Here is a 19,347-nt window from a genome sequence, read left to right on the forward strand (position 1 = left end):
TGGGAGAAGCTGGAGAAGGCCTGAGGGTCAAGGTGAGTTTATTTATCAAGACTGGACAGACTTAAGCACGTTTAAATGCCACTGGAAAGGACTGGGAGTCAGAGAATGCAGACAGAAGGAGGGCTCCCAGGAAGACAGAAGGGCTGGGCTGCGAAGGAGCAGAAGCGGGGGTGGGGGGTAGGCAGGAGCCCAGGATGCGAGGCTGTGCCCAGATTAGTTGGGGGAGGAAGAGGGGTGCCAGAGGAGGGTGGCCTGGGTCTTAATCCATGGAGGCTTCAGTAGTGGCGGGTCCCGCGGCTGGGTTACCTGCCTCTCTCGTCTCTCGCTGGGTCTCCCTTAGGCCCGCTCTCCTCTGTCCCAGCTCCGTCCTCATCCCGGCCACACCCCGTGCTCCCAAGGCCCAGCTAGTTTACCCGAGGCCAGACAACCCCTCCCTCCCCAGGTGCTCCTCCCTGGCTCCTCCCATGAATCCTCAGCCACTCTCTTTCCCAGTTCCGCCTCCAGCGTCTTTTCCAGCTCCTCCCTCAGCGGCGCCCCAGGAATCCCACCTCCTTCCTTCCTGCAGCCGGCCCCACCCTCACCCGCCTGCGGCGGCCCGCTCCCCATGAGGTGCATATCCATTGGCTGAATTCGTAATAAGGCTCCGCCCCCTAGACTTCCGCTTCTGCGATTGGGGCAACTAGCCGTCCGTCAGCGCCGTCGCCTGGCAACGGGGTGGGCTGCTCTAGAGGAAAACTTGTGGACTGCAAGCGGAAAGGCAAGTCCGGGGTCGGCTCTGGGGCGGAGGGCGAGGGCCGCGGTTAGCCGGAAGGGTGGGGGTGTGGGAGGGGGAACGTCGTTGGTCAGGAGGCCTGGGGGAGCAGCCTGATGGGGGCGATGATCCTGGTCTTGGGAGCGGATGGTGCCAGAGTGGACCTGGGCCCTGCCCCTCCCTGGCAGCCCGTGCCTCTCTGCCCTGCGGCGGGGTGGGGAGTGGTGGGGGGACAGCTGCGAGGGAGGAAGAGTCTCCCCGCGTGGTCAGTTGGAGCACAGAATCACTCCTCACATTCTGCTTCCCGTGTGGTTGAGATCAGAGGGTTCCGGCAGATTCTTACCCGAGGGTTCTCAGGGTGGAGGCCAGCTGTCAGAAGGGAAAGCGAGAGAGAGCTGTAGAGACGCAGGAAGAACTGGGGAGCATCGGCGGGAGGAGGCGAGACGGGGGGCTGTACTGGAGTGTGTGCCGGGCTGGGGCGGTCTCTCTTCTGACCACAGCCTACTCACTTTGTCCCCGGAGAGTGGAGCTGATGGCTAAATTCAGGGCAGAGGGGAGAGAAGAAAGTGCTCCTAGGCTAACACCCTGCAGATGAGCCACTGGGGCTCCCTGGAGGGAGGGAAGCCAGCATAGGGCAGGAGCGGGACAGGTCCCCTTCTGGCCAGCAGGGACTGCACAGCTGGCGGCTGGCCCAGGCTCAAGCTGACCCTTCGCAGAAGGGCTGCCGGTTCTGGGATGTAAACAAAGCTTGAAGCAGATGAGGCGGTGGGAGTCTTCCCAGAAGGGGCGTACTGAGGGCCAGATTGCTGCTCCCAGGACAGCGGCCCCTTGGAGGTGGAGAGTCCAGGGTGTCCCTCGAGGACAGGAGCCGTCAGAGAGGCTCAGAGAGGCTCTGAAAAGAGGTGCCTGAGCCATGCTAGGATGCCAGCAGGAACTGCGGCCCATTCTGCAGAAAAACAGCTTCTGGCTCCCTCCCTAGCACTGGGGAGTTTGTTCCTTCCGAGCTGGGCTGTTTGTCTTGTTCCAAGGCAAGAAACCTTCTGTTGCCTTGGGCTCATGTGTCTCCTTCTCTGGCCTCCAGAAAGCCGAATTATTGATAAATGCCCTATGTTGCCTCATTTAATCCTTTCCCCCTCGTTACAGGGCTGGTGGTACTTTCCCTGTTTTACTAGGGTTGGAAAAGGCTTCATAACTTGCCCTCAGTCGTAGCACCAACCAGTGTCAGAACTTGAACTCGGATCTGTGCATCTTTGCTTATACCATCTGGATACCAGCACACTTCAGTGCCCATCCTCCCGCTCTGCCCCACGGCCCTGCATCTTTGGAAGCCAGTTTCTCATTCTCAGTCCTACTGACGTTTGGGGCCAGGGACTTCTTTGTTCAGGGGGGCTGTCCTGTGCGTTGTAGGGTATTTAGCAGCACCCCTGGTTGGTATCCACTAGATGCCAGCAGCACCCCTCTCCCTGGTTGTGACAACCAGACATCATTGCCAGCTGTCCCCCGGCAGACAAAACCGCCCCCAGTTGAGAACCACTGGGGTTAGCAATCTTAAAGGAACACTGAGGTGTGTCCTCTTGAAAGAGAACGTGATATACGTAAACCTGCAGGAGACTCAGGCCAGCGTTGGGTTGTTTTATGCACAGCTTGCCCGGAAAAAAAAGCCTGTGGCACATATCGAGGTGCACCCAGGACAGTCCCGTGAGAAAACCATTGCCAGGGACTGAAAGAAAGTTCAGGAATATGCATCTGGGGAGAAGTAAGGACGCATCAAAGGCCTTCAGTTCCTCCCCAAAGTTGATTAAAGAGATTTCAGGCCTGATTAAACGATGGAGTCCAGGCTGGATGAACTTGGGGACGCTGTACCACTGCCATTACGTCATCCTGCCTTGTGGGAGCTCTTTAACAGGAGCGGGGTGTCCTTGAAGCTGTCTAAAGATGTGTCCTCTTACCAGTGCCCTGCGGACACCGAGAATGGTGGGCCTGGGGCCCGGGGCACGGTCTGAGAGGCTGCCCTTCCTTCCGCCTCTTGTTGACTCCAGGCCTGTGGCTCCTGCTTGAGGATGTAGCAGTTCTCCCTCCTCCTAGAAGAAAAACCAGTGTTGCCAACTGCCCTGCTTCTGGGCCTTCCCTGGCATCTCTTCCAGGTGCCGCCCTGAGCCTACCGCATGCCGATGGGCCGCACCTCTCCTGTGCATTTCTGCCCTCCGCTCCTCCCTGTGGGCACCTCGCCCAGCTCTGGTCCTTTCTCGCAGGCATTTGGACCCTGAGGAGGCCAGGCTGCTGTTTCCAGACAACAGTGCAGGAGCCTGTTTCCGGTGGGACAGAGGAGGGGGCTGGGATGGGCTGGAAGTGAGGGGCTGGGTGGAGGCAGACGAGGCCACCTTGCTCTGTAGCCCCCTCTGGCCCCCTCCGCACACCAGACCTCGCCTGGACGATGTCGGTTTCACCCTGCACCTTTGTGTGCACCGTCCCTGCTTCCTGGGCGAACCACCTGTGGGTGCCGAAAAACCCAGCCGGAACATGTCCTTTGGGACATTTTCCACTCTCGCCCCATCCCTGCCGATCCCCGCAGCATTTGCTGGGCAGGATGCTCCTGCAGGCCCTGGGCTTTCTGAGGCTTCTGTCTCCTCTCCCTCCGACGGGGCCTGGCCTAGGAGACGCTGAGTTAGTTATCTGTTGAAGGAATTAGATGCATGTGCTGATGTCAGGAAGGCCAGTGTGCTGGAGGGGGCAGGCCCCATGACCTCTCAGTGGCACTGCCCCTGGCCGCACTGCTTGCTCAGTCATGGAACATCTGGGAATGTCTGAGGAGAGGCATTTACACGTTGGCAGCCTTTTAGCCCCAGACGTCCCCCTAAAAGAGGCTGGTATCCCCCGGTAGGGCGATTCCTTGGTTTTGAGAAGGAAGGATGCTTTCCCAGGATGTGGGAAGTTTGAGGTGCGGCATTTAGATGGAGCCCCCGTCCTTGCTGTCAGCTCTCCCTGGTGGCCCAGGCCTGGTGGGCCATGGGGTACAGAGGTGGGCAGGGGACTGGTCACGGGTGGTGGAGTGAGTGGCACTGATCCAAGGGGCCCTGAGTGCCTGGGGTCTGGGAGTGAGTCCCGTGGGGCCCGAACGTGAGGGACCCAGGCAAGGCCGACCTCCTGGAGTTAGCACACGGGATCTCACGAGGTGGTGAGAGAACAGGCCGTCCACCCGAGGGGTGGGTGGGGAACAACACAGCCGTTGGACCGGCGCGTCCCCGTGCCTGTGTGTGCCAGGCTGGCTCAGGTGCTGGCCAGGTGGCCGTGCGGCAGTCTCTTTAATGGCATTCAGATTCTATGGTGGGTGAGTCAGGCAATGCAGGTGTGGGTGCAGCGCAAAGAGAGTTAGTAAGGAGGGACCTGTGTCCATGTCAGGTAAGGCAGCAGTCGGTTCTAGGAAAGTCAAGAATGCCGGGTAGTCTTGGAACCTGAGGCTGAGTAGATGGTGAGGGGTGCAGAGGTGGACATGAGGGTCCTCTGAGCCAGACAACGGGCAGAAGGGAACTGTCCACAGAGACTGGTGTCTGACGTTCCGAGGGGACCACACGCATCCGCCAGGTTGGCCTTGGGAGCCCACCTGGGTGGGCACGGCTGTCAGCCGGCCTGGAGGGTCCAGCTCTGACATGAAGGTGTGCTGACATCTCAAAAACTTTTCCCCCCAGGTGTTCAGAAGGCTGTCATCTCTTCCAGAGTTTAGGTGAGTCAGGGGCCTTCTCATGTCACAAACCTTAAGGTTTTCTAGATGAAGTGAAAAAGCGTGGTGATCTTTGCTAGGAAGACCCTGAGAACGAAATAGATTTCACTAGGGTACATTTTAATTCATTTACCATTTCCAGGATTTCAGCAGGATAACAAGGTAGGGACGCAGGGAGAGTTGTGTGACTGGTCTTTTGGTGACTTGATAAATTAACACAGATTTTGAGAGAATCTTGAATTTCCCTGGTTGGAAGGGTATGAATCTAAAGATACTTTTGACTAAAGCTATCGTGCTTTATCGCTAATGGAAGTAAAGCTGGGGTGGAACCAAGTGAAAGCAAAATCACGCTGTGTAGACAGATCAGGTCACTGTGCGGGGTCCCAAAATAACCTGCAGCCTGCTTTCTGGTCAACAGAACAATGCAGCATCCTTCTTAATTATTACCCTAGCCCTTCTCTGTTCCTCCTGCATCCTCAATGAGAAGGATTAAGCTACCCAGTCACTGAATGGCACCAACCCCTTTTTTGAGCCTTCCAATAAAGCATCCCCCTTCACATTCTCACCGAGCCCCCCATGCTTCCTCGCTGCCTTGGGTTGGAAATGCAGCTCTGACCACACGCGCACTCCTGCTTGTCTTTAGCCAGGGGGCATCGACCTATTTTCTATTGTGATTTCTCTTAGGCGTTGCTTTCAGACACTTAATACTAAGAGCACTGCTTTGCAGTTGGCAGAATATATTAAGTTAACTGCAGAGTCAGTGATGTTGGTACCTTCTTTCTGCCTTTGCTTGGCACTCTTTCCTACTCTCTTCCGGAAGTGGCGGGTATTTAAAAATCAAATGATGATGGCTCGTCTCCTCATCAAGTCCTACGTGATCAGGTTGTTTCTTGGGGCTCTTAGAAAAGTTGACGAACAGGACGGGTCTGCCTTGGCATGGCCGCTTGGGCTATGCCCCCTGGAGGGGACCAGGCACCCGCTGGTGCCGCTCGCTGTATCTTAGACATGAAGAAAGCCTCACGCAGGCTGGACCTTGAGCCCAGGGCCGGAAGTTTTCCTTCTTGGCTCTTACGCTGCTGAAAAACTTGAGAATTGGAAGCATTTAGATCAGGTGGCCCATGAGTGATAGCCCCAAACTGGGCTGCACAAGCACCCATTTCCAGCAGCCTTTGCAAGTGCGCTACAGCTCCCATCCAAGGAGCCCTCTGCTGGAGGCTTCCTGTTTGGGGCAGATGGGCAGCCCTGCCAGAATGGCTGGATTAAAAAGATGGAAAAATAGCAAGAATGTCAGAGAGGGTATGGAGAAATTGGAACCCTCATGCTTTCCTGCTGGGAATGTAAAACAGAAAATAGTTTGGCAATTCCTCAAAAAGTGAACATCAGATTATACAACCCAGCAATTCCATTCCTAGGTATAGTACCTGCTGCCCCCAAATTTGAAAGCAGGGACTCAAACAAGTACGTGTACACATATGTTCACAGCAGCACTGTTCACAACACCCAGAGGATAGAAGCAGCCCAAATGTCCATCAACAGATGGATGGATAAACCAAAGACGGTATCTCCATCTACCATAAATATTATTCACCCATAAAAAGGAATGAAGTACTGATCATGCTACCATGCAGATGAAATTTTAAAACATTATGCTGACTGAAAAAAGCCAGACCCCAAAGACCATGTACTGGATGATTTCATTTACATGAAATGTTCGAAAGAGGCAAATCCACAGAGAAAGCGCATTAGTGGTTGCCAGGGGCTGAGGGATCGGGGATGGGGGATAACTGCTAATGGGTGTGGGGTGTCTTTTGGGGTGATGGAAATGTTTTAGAACTAGATAAAGGTGGTGGTCTCACAATGTTGTGAATGTCCCAAATGCCACTGAATTGTTCACTTTTTTTTTTTTTTTTTGGTACCTGGAGTTTATTTTTTTTATCCTTTGTTTTTATAAATAGATCTTTATTGGAGTATAATTGCTTTACAATACTGTGTTAGTTTCTGTTGTACACCAAAGTGAATCAGCCATATGCATACATATGTCCCCATATCCCCTCCCTCTTGAGCCTCCCTCCCACCCTCCCTATCCCACCCCTCTAGGTCATCGCAAAGCACTGAGCTGATCTCCCTGTGCTTTGCGGCTGCTTCCCACTAGCTAACTATTTTACATTCGGTAGTGTATATATGTCAGTGCTACTCTCACTTTGCCCCAGCTTCCCTCTCCCACCCCGTGTCCTCAAGTCCATTCTCTATGTCTACCTCTTTATTCCTACCATGCAACTAGGTTCATCAGTACCATTTTTTTTTTTTTTTTTAGATTCCATATATATGCGTTAGAATACAGTATTTGTTTTTCTCTTTCTGACTTACTTCACTCTATGACAGACTTTAGGTCCATCCACCTCACTACAAATATCTCAATTTCGTTTCTTTTTATGGCTAGTATTGCATTGTATCTATGTGCCACATCTTCTTTATCCATTCATCTGTCGATGGACACTTTGGTTGCTTCCATGTCCTGGCTATTATAAATAGGGCTGCAATGAACATTGTGGTACATGTCTCTTTTTGAATCATGGTTTTCTCAGGGTATATGCCCAGTAGTGGGACTGCTGGGTCATATGGTAGTTCGATTTTTAGTGTTTTAAGGAACCTCCATACTGTTTTCCATAGTGGTTGTATCAATTTACATTCCCACCAACAGTGCAGGAGGGTTCCCTTTTCACCAAACCTTTTCCAGCATTTATTGTTTCTAAATTTTTTGTTAACAGCCATTCTGACCGGCATGAGGTGATACCTCATTGTAGTTTTGATTTGCATTTCTCTAATAATTAGTGACGTTGAGCATCTTTTCATGTGCCTCTTGGCCATCTGTATGTCTTCCTTGGTGAAATATCTATTTAGGTCTTCCGTCCATTTTTAAATTGGATTGTTTGTTTTTTTGATATTGAGCTCCATGAGCTATTTGTATATTTGGAGATTAATCCTTTGTCTGTTGTTTCATTTGCAAATATTTTCTCCCATTCTGAAGGTTGTCTTTTTGTCTTGTTTATGGTTTCCTTTGCTGTATAAAAGCTTTTAAGTTTAATTAAGTCCCATTTGTTTATTTTTGTTTTTATTTCTGTTTCTCTAGGAGGTGGGTCAAAAATTATCTTGCTGTGGTTTATGTCAAAGAGTGTTTTTCCTATGTTTTCCTCTGAGAGTTTTATAGTGTCTGGCCTTACTTTTAGGTCTTTAATCCATTTGGAGTTTATTTTTGTGTATGGTGGTAGGGAGTGTATTTCATTCTTTTACATGTAGCTGTCCAATTTTCCCTGCACCACTTATTGACGAGGCTGTCTTTTCTCCATTGTATGTTCTTGCCACCTTTGTCGTAAATTAGGTGCCCATATGTGCGTACCATTGATCTATATTTCTGTTTTTGTGCCAGTACCATACTGTCTTGATTACTGTAGCTTTGTGGTATAGTTTGAAGTCGGGGAGCCTGATCCTTCCAACTCCGTTTTTCTTTCTCAATATTGCTTTGGCTATTCGGGGTCTTTTGTGTTTCCATACGAATTGTAATGGCATTCTAATTCTGTGAAGAACGCCATTGGTAGTTTGATAGGGATTGCATTGAATCTGTAGATTGCTTTGGGTAGTATAGTCATTTTCACAATATTGATTCTTTCAATCCAAGAACATGGTATATTTCCCCATCTGTTTATGTCATCTTTGATTTCTTTCATCAGTGTTTTATAGTTTTCTGAGTACAGATCTTTTGCCTCTTTAGGCAGGTTTATTCCGAGGTACTTTATTCTTTTTGTTGAGATGGTAAATGGGATTGTTTCCTTAATTTCTCTTTCTGATTTTTCGTTGTTGGTGTATAGGAATGCCAGAGATTTCTGTGCATTAATTTTGTATCTTGCAACCTTACCAAATTCATTGATTATTTCTAGTAGTTTTCTGGTGGCATCTTTAGGATTTTCTATGTATAGTATCATGTCATCTGCAAACAGTGACAGTTTTACTTCTTCTTTTCCAATTTATATTCCTTTTATTTCTTTTTCTTCTCTGATTGCCGTGGCTAGGACTTCCAAAACTATGTTGGATAAGAGTGGAGAGAGTGGACATCCTTGTGTTGTTCCTGATCTTAGAGGAAATGCTTTCAGTTTTTCATCATTGAGTTTGATGCTTGCTGTGGGTCTGTCGTATATGGCCTTTATTATGTTGAGGTAGGTTCCCTCTATGCCCATTTTCTGGAGAGTTTTTATCATAAATGGGTGTTGAATTTTGTCAAAAACCTTTTCTGCATCTGTTGAGATTATCATATGGTTTTTATTCCTTAATTTGTTAATGTGGTGTATCACATTGATTGATTTGCATATATTGAAGAATCTTTGCATCTCTAGGATAAATCCCACTTAATCATAGTGTATGATCGTTTTAATGTGTTGTTGGATTCTGTTTGCTAGTATTTTGTTCAGGATTTTTGCATCTGTGTTCATCAGTGATATTGGCCTATAATTTTCTTTTTTTGTGATATCTTTTCCTAATTTTGGTATCAGGGTGAAGGTGGCTTCATAGAATGAATTTGGGAGTGTTTCTCCCTCTGCAATTTTTTAGAAGAGTTTGAGAAGGGTTAGGTGTTAGCTCTTCTCTAAATGTTTGTTAGGGCTTCCCTGGTGGTGCAGTGGTTGAGAATCCGCCTGCCAATGCGGGAGACACGGGTTCGAGCCCTGGTCTGGGAAGATCCCACATGCCACGGAGCAGCTAAGCCCGTGTGCCACAACTACTGAGCCTGCGCTCTTAGAGCCTGCGAGCCACAACTACTGAAGCCCGTGCTCCTAGAGCCCGTGCTCCACAACAAGAGAAGCCACCACAATGAGAAGCCTGCGCACCACAACGAATAGTAGCCCCCGCTCGCCACAACTAGAGAAAGCCCACGGGCAGCAACAAAGACCCAACACAGCCAAAAAATAAATTAATTAATTAATAAATTAAAAATAAATAAATAAATAAATGTTTGATAGAATTTGCCTCTGAAGCCATCTAGTCCTGGACCTTTGTTTGTTGGAAGATTTTTAATTACAGTTTCAATTTCATTTCTTGTGATAGGTATGTTTTTTACCAAAAAATATTTATATTTTTTAGGATATATTTTCTAATTCTTCCTGGTTCAGTCTTGGAAAATTGTACCTTTCCAAGAATTTGTCCATTTCTTCGTGGTTGTCCATTTTATTGGCATATAGTTCTTTGTAGTAATCTCTTATAATCCTTTGTATTTCTGCAGTATCAATTGTGATTTCTCCTTTTTCATTTCTAATTTTATTGATTTGCGTCCTCTCCCTTTTTTTCTGATGAGTCTGGCTAAGGGTTTATCAATTTTGTTTACCTTCTCAAAGAACCAGCTTTTAGTTTTATTGATCTTTGCTATTGTTTTCTTTGTTTCTATTTCATTTATTTCTCCTCTGATTTTTATGATTTCTTTCCTTCTACTGACTTTGGGTTTTCTTTGTTCTTCTTTCTCTAGTTGTTTTATGTGTAGGGTTAGATTGTTTATTTGAGATTTTTCTTGTTTCTTGAGGTGAGATTGAATTGCTATAGACTTCTCTCTTAGAACTGGTTTTGCTGTGTCCCATAGGTTTTGGGTCGTCGTGTTTTCATTGTCATTTGTTCCTTTGTATTTTTTTATTTCTTCTTTGATTTCTTCAGTGAGCTCTCGGTTGTTTAGTAGCGCACTGTTTAGTCTCCATGTATTTGTGTTTTTTACAGGTTTTTTCCTGTAATTGATTTCCAATCTCATAGCGTGTGGTCAGGAAAGATGCTTGATACGATTTCAATTTTCTTAAATTTTCTGAGGCTTGATTTGTGATTCAAGATGTGACCTATCCTGCAGAATGTTCCATGTGCACTTGAGAAGAAAGTGTATTCTGCCACTTTTGGGTAGAATGTTCTTTAAATATCAGTTAAATCTATCTGGTCTATTGTGTCATTTAAAGATTGTGTTTCCTTATTTATTTTCTGTTTGGATGATCTGTCCATTGGTGTAAGTGGTGTGTTAAAGTCCCCTACTATTATTGTGTTACTGTTGATTTCTGCTTTCATGGTTGTTAGCATTTGCCTTACGTATTGAGGTGCTCCTGTGTTGGGTGCATAAACATTTATAATTGTTATATCTTCTTCTTGGATTGATCCTTTGATCATTATGTAGTGTCCCTCCTTATCTCTTGTAACAGTCTTTATTTTAAAGTCTATTTTATTGGATACGAGTATTGCTTCTCCAGTTTTCTTTTGATTTCCATTTGCAAGGAATATCCTTTTCCATCCCTTCACCTTCAGTCTGTATGTGTTGCTAAGTCTGAAGTGGGTCTCTTGTAGACAGCATATAGATGGGTCTTGTTTTTGTATCCATTCAACCAGTCTGTATCTTTTGGTTGGGGCATCTAATCCATTTACACTCAAGGTTATTATCGATATGTATGTTCCTATTACCATTTTCTTAATTGTTTTGGGTTTGTTTTTGTAGATCTTTTTCTTCTCTTGTGTTTCCCACTTAGAGAAGTTTCTTTAGCATTTGTTGTAAAGCTGGTTTGGTGGTGCTGAATTCTCTTAGCTTTTGCTTGTCTGAAAAGCTTTTGATTTCTCCATTGAATCTGAATGAGATCCTTGCTGGGTAATCTTGGTTGTAGGTTTTTCTCTTTCATCACTTTAAGTATATCCTGCCACTCCTTTCTGGCCTGCAGTTTCTTTCTTTTTTTTTTTTTTTTTAACAAGAATATAGTGCTTTACCATTTACAAATCTTTCACATACATTCCATTTGACCCTCACAACAACCCTGTGAGGTAGGCAGCACAGATATTATTCCCATTTAACAGATGAGGAAAGTGAATCTCAGAGCAGTTAACTGATGTGCCCAAGGTTCTACAATTAGTAAATAATTTGTATTCATATCAGTCTTTGGCCTAAAAATTCAGCACCCCACCTCCCCTCATACTTGCCTACCTACTTCACAGGGATAATGAGATAAAATGAATTCAAGGCTAGAAAAATACTTTGAGGGGAAAAAAGCACTATATAATTATACCCGCAAACTGTAATTTTCCACGATACATGGCTCATTCCCCTGCTTGTCCCAGCTTGTGCGTGAACGCAGAATTTTATATTGCCTCTGTTCTGTGTTCAGCTAAGCAACAAGTAAGGCAGGGGAACAGTGTGATTCTCTTTAAAGTTATATAGATTACAATCAGGATAACTGCTATTATAGCAAGTTGAAAAACAACACAGAAAGGCCAATGTGCAACTGGGACTCACGGAAGCACACAGCAAAGCAAGGCAACGTTATCAGATAGGGCATGATTGCCTAGAAGGAAACGTGGTGTCAGCGTTCACACTGGCACTCACACAGTTATCTAAGGCAAAGTGGTGGCAAAGAAGAGTCATTTGTTCTACATTATATAAACAAGAGCAGAAGATTTATGAGACCCCATGCAACAGTATCTTATGTCACACAGATCTCTCCAGCTGCCTACAGAGAATATAAACAACACTGTCATCTTCATTTTAAAGAATGACTGTACCTGTGTTCATATCCTGAACTAAACCAAGGAATAGCTCCATGCTAAACTTCCTCGGCTAAAATACAACCAGTACCATCATTCCTAGTCAGACTAATAAACAGAATGTCTTTTAAGGTAATGAATTAGATGGCTGTGTTTAGATTTTTTTCCAGGATTCCCTTTTGATTCTCCTGCTTTTAAGACCCGAAGAAAGTTATATTGAGTTTTTATTGGTGATTCTAAGTATATGTGTTTATAACAGTTAAAGTGTGATAGGTGAATTTAACATATTAAAAGAGTGCTATAGCATCTGTTCGGAAAAGATTATATACTATACAAACTATTCAAGTCGTACAAAACCATTTTTCAGTGTCTTTTCAACTGAGAAGAATCCTATCCAGGATGCTTCTCCTCCTGAGGTGGTTCATACTGAGCGAGCTTTGTTTTCAGTTTTTAATTTTCTTCTACAATAGCTTCATATTTCTCTTTCATTTCTGCCAATTCTAGGCAAAGCAGCTCTATTTCTGGATTTTCTGGGGTAGCAGCTCCTAAGTGATGCTTTAAAAAAATCCAAAGCACTATTAGGTTTCTCTGGTTCTTCATATAAGGCTACCAAAACCTTGGTCAGCGTGTCCAGCACCCTCGACTTCTCCAAGTACCTCCGGAACTGCTCGTGCTTCGAGTCGGCGGCTTTGTAATGGGCCATAGTGACAGCGGCAGCGGCGTAGCTGGCGCCGGAGACCGTGGCGGGCGGGCTCGGAGCAGCCTGGCCTGCAGAGTTTCTGCTGAAAAATCAGCTGATAATGTTATGGGAATTCCTTTGTATGTTATTTATTTATTTATTTTTTAATAAATTAATTTTATTTATTTATTTTTGGCTGCATTGGGTCTTCGTCGCTGCATGTGGGCTTCCTCCAGCAGCGGCGAGCAGGGGCTGCTGTTCGTTGTGGTCTGCGGGCTTCTCATTGTGGTGGCTTCTCTTTTTGTGGAGCGTGGGCTCTAGGTGCACGGGCTTCAGTAGTTGTGGCATGCAGGCTCAGTAGTTGTGGCTCGTGGGCTCTAGAGCGCAGGCTCCGTAGTTGTGGCGCATGGTCTTAGTTGCTCGGCGGCATGTGGGATCTTCCTGTACTAGGGCTCGAACCTGTGTCCCCTGCATTGGCAGGCAGATCCTTAACCACTGCGCCACTAGGGAAGTCCTGATCTCACAGCTTTGGCCAACCATGATCACAGCCATCTGAGGTTGGGCTGTGATTATTCCCATTTTACAAACGAGGAAACTGGCGCACAGAGAGTTTTGGTTGCTTGCCCAAGACCATACAGCCAGCCAGGTGGAGCCAGGATCACAAAAGGAAAAACATGTCTAATAGCACATCTGCTCTGTAGGTGATATTTGCAGGGTGTTGATTTTATTTAAATATGTGTGATCATCCAGCTTTTGATATTTTCAGGGTATTGATTTTATTTAAATATGTGTGATCATCCAGCTTTATAGATTATTTTTTCAACTCAGACTTTTAAAAAATGAATATTTAGATTGAAATCCTGTTTTTTCTACATTTTAGTTACATTAGCTTAGAAACTGTTTTCGAATAAAGAAATCCAGACTGTTGGTTGGCAGTTATGAGCAGGCCTCAGGCAGTGAGAGGAATTAGAATTGGGTTTTCCCACTTTGTGTTGACCATTAATTTCTACCACACTGAAACAACATTACATAGCTCTGATGTGTTGTAGCTGCATTTTGCAAGTAGGTCAATATTGATTACCTTGACCATGTAATTATCGATGTTTATTTTGTATGATTATTACATTTTGATTTCCCTCCTAACTGGGTGTGAACTTTCCTTCTGCAGAGAATCCTGCCGGCTACAAGGACAGATGGGGAATAGCAAGAGCCACCCGGGGCAGAGTTTCTCCTCGCGGTTTCTTCCTGAGGAGCAGGCCGAGATTGACAGATTGTTTGATGCTCTGTCGTCAGAGGAACTCGGCTCCAGTACCTCGCCCAGATCCTTCTCTCTGCAGGCACTGAAGGCAAGAGTAACAGTCAGAAGTTCATGTTTAGTTTCGAGAGGGGTCAGGCCAAAATTGGCTGTCTGTTCCTGTAGGACAGGTGTGGGAACACTGAGGGATGTGTCTTCTGGAAAGGGACAGATAGTACCTACTTTCAGCTTTGTGGCTTCCGTGGTCCGTGTTGCAGCTGCTCTGCTGAGCCTTCGTATCACAGTGTTTTGGGGACTTTTCGCACTTGAGGTTGACTAGAGGGGCTGGCCTCTTCCTGTCTCTTGAACCACTGTCCCTGGTTTCCCTCCCGAGGAGCGACAGGCTACCCTTAGCTGTATTTGTGGGTCCAATGACTGCAAAGTTTCAAGTCCACCTTGGCCTTTAGGATTCGTAAGTATTTGACGCCCTAAGAACTTTGTGGTTTTCCTAACAAAATAACGAAGTTTCAGAGTCAAGGTGCACCTGACAACGAGTGAGAACTGCCCTTTGACCCGTCTTTTGGCCCCGTTCCATGGGACTCTTAGCCACGCGTTTGGGTGATTTGGGTGCTCAGAGCGAGACAGCAGCGAACAGACCTCATCGGCCCACCCCCTGGGCAGGGGGGAGGCGGTGCCACGTGTGACGCCATTTCAGAGCCTCCTCTTTTAAATTTAGTTTTTTATCGAACTATAGTTGATTTACAACGTAGCATTAATTTCTGCTGTACAGCAAAGTGACTCAGCTATACACATATATACGTTCTTTTTTATATTCTTTTCCATTATGGTTTCTCCCAGGATATTGAATATAGTTCCCTGTGCTATACAGTAGGACCTCATTGTTTATCCATCCTATGTACAATAGTTTACATCTGCTAACCTCAAACTCCCAATCCATCCCTCCCTGACTCCCCCTCCCCCTGGCAACCACAGGTCTGTTCCATATGTCTGTGAGTCTGTTTCTGTTTTGTAGATAGGTTCTTTTTTGTGCCATATTTTAGATTCCACATATAAGTGACATCGTATAGTATCTGTCTTTCTCTGTCTGACTTACTTCACTTAGTATGATAATCTCTAGGTCCATCCATGTTGCTGCAAATGGCATTATTTCATTCTTTTTTATGGCTGAGTAATATTCCATTGTGTATATGTACCACATCTTCTTTATCCGTTCCTCTGTCGATGGACACTTAGGTTGTTTCCATGTCTTGGCTATTGTGAGTAGTGCTGCTGTGAACATAGGGGTGCAGGTATCTTTTTGAGTTATAGTTTTGCATGGATGTATGCCCAGGAGTGGGAGTGCAGGATCATATGGTAGCTCTATTTTTAGTTTTCTGAGGAGAGCCTCCTCTTTTAGAACATGCAGAATGGGAGCTGATGGCATTGGGGATCCCCCAACATACTCACCTTATAGTTGAGGAAACTGGCCAGGGAGGATTGGGGTCACAGCTTGTGTGTGTGTGTGTGTGTGTGTGTGTGTGTGTGTGTGTGTGTGTATCATGTGTGTATCTCCACTAGACCAAAAGCACCCCAGTCTGCTGGGTCGCCCAATAAGCTGGAGTAGACAGAACAAGACAGGCCACTTAGGGACTTAACTGCTGAGTTGGTGACAACGTTCACGGGTGTTTATCAAGATAAATAGGGTGGGGCTTCCCTGGTGGTGCAGTGGTTAAGAATCCACCTGCCACGGGCTTTCCTGGTGGCACAGTGGTTAAGAATCCACCTGCCAATGCAGGGGACATGGGTTCGAGCCCTGGCCTGGGAAGATCCCACATGCCGCGGAGCAACTAGGCCCGTGAGCCACAACTACTGAGCCTGCGCGTCTGGAGCCTGTGCTCCGCAACAAGAGAGGCCGCGATAATGAGAGGCCCGCACACTGCGATGAAGAGTGGCCCCCGCTTGCCACGACTGGAGAAAGCCCTCGCACAGAAACGAAGACCCAACACAGCCAAAAACAAATAAATAAAATAAAGAATTATTAAAAAAAAAAAAAGTATATCTAAGTATTAAAAAAAAAAAAAAAAAAAAAGAATCCACCTGCCAGTGAAAGGGACACGGGTTTGAGCCCTGGTCCGGGAAGATCCCACATGCCGTAGAGCAGCTAAGCCCATGTGCCACAACTACTGAGCCTGCGTTCTACAGCTCGCGAGCCACAACTACTGAGCCCGCGTGGCACAACTACTGAAGCCTGCATGCCTAGAGCCTGTGCTCCACCAGAGAAGCCACCACAATGAGAGGCCCGTGCACCGCAACAAAGAGTAGCCCCCGCTCGCCGCAACTAGAGAAAGCCTGCGCACAGCAACGAAGACCCAATGCAGCAAAAAAAAAAGATAAATAGGGTGAAAAGTTGATCAGAAAACCTTGGCAACCAAATAAAGGTTCCTTTGGGAATGAATTAGAGGTTTCTCTTCTAGTAGAACTTTGGAAACACCGACAGAAATAGGAATACTCTTTTTGAGCAATGAGGGTGGGAAACTCCTTTATAAGAAATGCAGAATATCAATGTTGTCACAGACCGTGTAGACACAAGAAGTTGTTTCAGGAGAGTTCAGTTTTCAGACCCCACTGATTTAGTTCATGGTTTGCTTTCTCTCCCCCTGTATTTGTGATCCCTGGACCAAATCAGATTTGATGTTGGAGTGAAAGAGAAAAGGATAGGGCTTCCCTGGTGGTGCAGTGGTTGGGAATCTGCCTGCCAATGCAGGGGACTCAGGTTCGGGCCCTGGTCTGGGAGGATCCCACATGCCACAGAGCAACTAAGCCCATGCTCCACAACTACCAAGCCCGCGTGCCACAACTACTGAAGCCCGCGCGCTTAGAGCCCGTGCTCCGCAACAAGAGAAGCCACCGCAATGAGGAGCCCACGCACCGCAACAAAGAGTGGCCCCCGCTCACCGCAACTAGAGAAAGCCTGCATGCAGCAACGAAGACCCAATGCAGCTAAAGATAAAATTAAATAAAAAATTTAAAAAAAAAAAGAAAAGGATATTTACAGAATGTTACTGGCAAGACAATTAAGAACTAGATTTTTTTTTTTTTTAAATCTTTTGGCCGTGCCGCGTGGCATGTGGGATCTTAGTTCCCTGACCAGAGATTGAACCCATGCCCCCTGCATTGGCAGCTTGGAGTCTTAACCACTGGACCACCAGGGAAGTCCCAAGAACTAGATTTTATTAATTTTTTAAAATTTTTATTGGAGTGTAGTTGATTTACAGTGTTGTGTTAGTTTCTGCTATACAGCAAAGTGAATCAGTTATACATATACATATATCCACTCTTTTTTAGCTTCTTTCCCATATAGGTCATTACAGAGTATTGAGTAGAGTTCCCTGTGCTATACAGTAGGACCTTATTAGTTATCTATTTTATATATGGTAGTATGTATATGTCACTCCCAGTCTCCCAATTTATCCTTCCCCCCCCTTTCCAATGCATATTGAGCACAAAGAACTCGGATTGATAAAGCTAGCTAATATATTTGGAAGTCCATAATATAGAGGAGACCAATTTATCACTACACAGACCATATGTTCCATATGGAAATAAAGTTAGACATGCAAATGACAGCTACTAGAATCTAGAATTGAGGAGATGTTGTAAGCAGAGTGAAGAGCAGACGATGGCCAGAGGCAGGAATGACACGGCCAGTCTGGGGAGACTGGGAAGTCTGGAGGGCAGGATGGGAACAGACGATGGAAGAGTCTGATGGCCAAGCTGAGCCACAAGCCAGGACGCGTTAGGTGTGTGGGTCCTGGGGTGTCATGATGCCCTTAGGTGGGGAGAGATGGTGCATTTGGGGATCTAGGAAGGTTATGTGCTGGTGGCAGTGGTTGGTCTTTCTCCCTTAGCTGTTTTTCCATCATCCTGCCTCATTTGACTGGCACCCTGTCTGACCTTTTCACCTACCTGTCCCCGCAGAGCCACGTGGGGGAAGCTCTTCCCGCAGAGATGGTCACCAGGCTGTTTGAGGGCATGCGGAGGGTGGACGTGACTGGGAACACCAAGGGGCCCAGTGAGCGCATCTCCCAGGAGCAGTTCACAGTGTCCATGTCCCACCTTTTGAAAGGAAATGCCGAGGAGAAGAGTCTCGTGATCCTGAAAATGATTTCTGCCACAGAAGGTCCCGTGAAAGCAAGAGAGGTCCAAAAGGTAAGAGGCCACCAGGCCCTTCGCAGCCATCCCAAGCAGCCTTGGTATCCTTTGGTGGGGGACCTAGGACGATTAAGCAGCTGATGGAGGCATTGTGCACAAGTCCACCCTGGCGGGGGGGTACCTAGACCACGTCACTGGTTGAGGTCAGAACTCCTGGACAAAAAAGCACTGGCAATCTAGACCAGCCAAAGGTATCATTAGAAAAATGAGTAACTACTCAAGTTACATGATCTGTTCCATATTGTGGTCCATCACAGTTGGCCTTAAAGAGATGAGACGCCCTTCCCCATGTTGATATGATGTAGGTCATAGGTCACAACAGAAATGCGATTAATGGTAAAATTGTGGTCTTCAAGTTTACAGAGGATCTGGTTGGCTCTGTGGCACACGTGCTAAACTACAGACAGGAGCTGAGAGGCTGGACTCAGAAGCAAGCCCCAGGCTCCCTTTCCAGGGTGAAGGTGCTGGCTGCTCAGCTGTGCTCCGAGATGAAGCTTCAAGGCAAGTGCCCTGCCTTAGTCCTTAGACCTTGGCCTTGTAGAGTGGTACCACGCCATCTCCATTACTGTAGGCTTGTACTAAAGTTTTGAAACCAGCTAATGTGAGTCTTCCAACTCTGGAGGACTATTTAGATTATTTAATTGTGGGCAATCATTCATAGTATTTCCTTATAATCCTTATTTCTGCAGGGTCAGTAGTGATGTCCCCACTTTCATTTCTGATGTTAGCCATTTGATTCTTCTCCTTTTTTCTTGGTCAGTCTAGCTAATGGTTTGTTCACTTTTTGTTATTTTCAAAGAGCCAACTTTTGGTTTTATGGGTTTTCTCTGTTGTCTAATCTCTATTTCATTTATCTTCATCCAAGTCTTTTATTTCCTTTCTTCTGCTTCTTTTAGATTTAGTTTGGTTTTCTTTCCTTTTTTAAAAAAAATTTTTATTGAAGTATAGTTGATTTACAATGCTGTGTCAATTTCTGCTATACAGCAAAGTGACTCAGTTATATATTATATATGAATATATACATTCTTACTCTTTTTTGAAAAAATATTTATATATTTTTGGCTGCATCAGGTCTTAGTTGCAGCACGCAGGATCTTTCATTGCAGTGTGCGGGCTTCTCTCTAGTTGTGGCACATGGGCTCAGTAGTTGTGGCACATGGGCTCAGTAGTTGTGGCACGCAGGCTTAGTTGCCCCATGGCATGTGGGTTCTTAG

General features: G+C 46.3%; 1 protein-coding gene and 1 pseudogene across 2 annotated transcripts in view; one reads left to right on the forward strand and one right to left on the reverse strand.

Moving 5' to 3' along the window:
• The first annotated feature begins 709 nt into the window (after positions 1–709).
• MEAK7 (MTOR associated protein, eak-7 homolog) overlaps positions 710–19,347 on the forward strand; it is a 37,409-nt gene continuing 18,771 nt past the window's right edge. The window contains exons 1-5 of one of the 2 annotated variants that reach the window (XM_061173608.1): positions 734–757; positions 4,438–4,472; positions 13,856–14,033; positions 17,900–18,130; positions 18,490–18,634. In XM_061173608.1, coding sequence (XP_061029591.1) covers positions 13,881–14,033; positions 17,900–18,130; positions 18,490–18,634 — 529 coding nt within the window. In that variant the 5' untranslated portion in view covers positions 734–757; positions 4,438–4,472; positions 13,856–13,880. Of the gene's footprint in view, positions 758–4,437; positions 4,473–13,855; positions 14,034–17,899; positions 18,131–18,489; positions 18,635–19,347 lie in introns of both variants that reach the window. The other variant, XM_061173609.1, reaches the window with a different exon arrangement.
• On the reverse strand, positions 12,245–12,765 carry LOC133078519 (c-Myc-binding protein-like; annotated as a pseudogene).

The sequence above is a fragment of the Eubalaena glacialis genome, chromosome 18 (genome assembly GCF_028564815.1).
Source record: "Eubalaena glacialis isolate mEubGla1 chromosome 18, mEubGla1.1.hap2.+ XY, whole genome shotgun sequence".
Lineage (NCBI taxonomy): Eukaryota > Metazoa > Chordata > Mammalia > Artiodactyla > Balaenidae > Eubalaena > Eubalaena glacialis.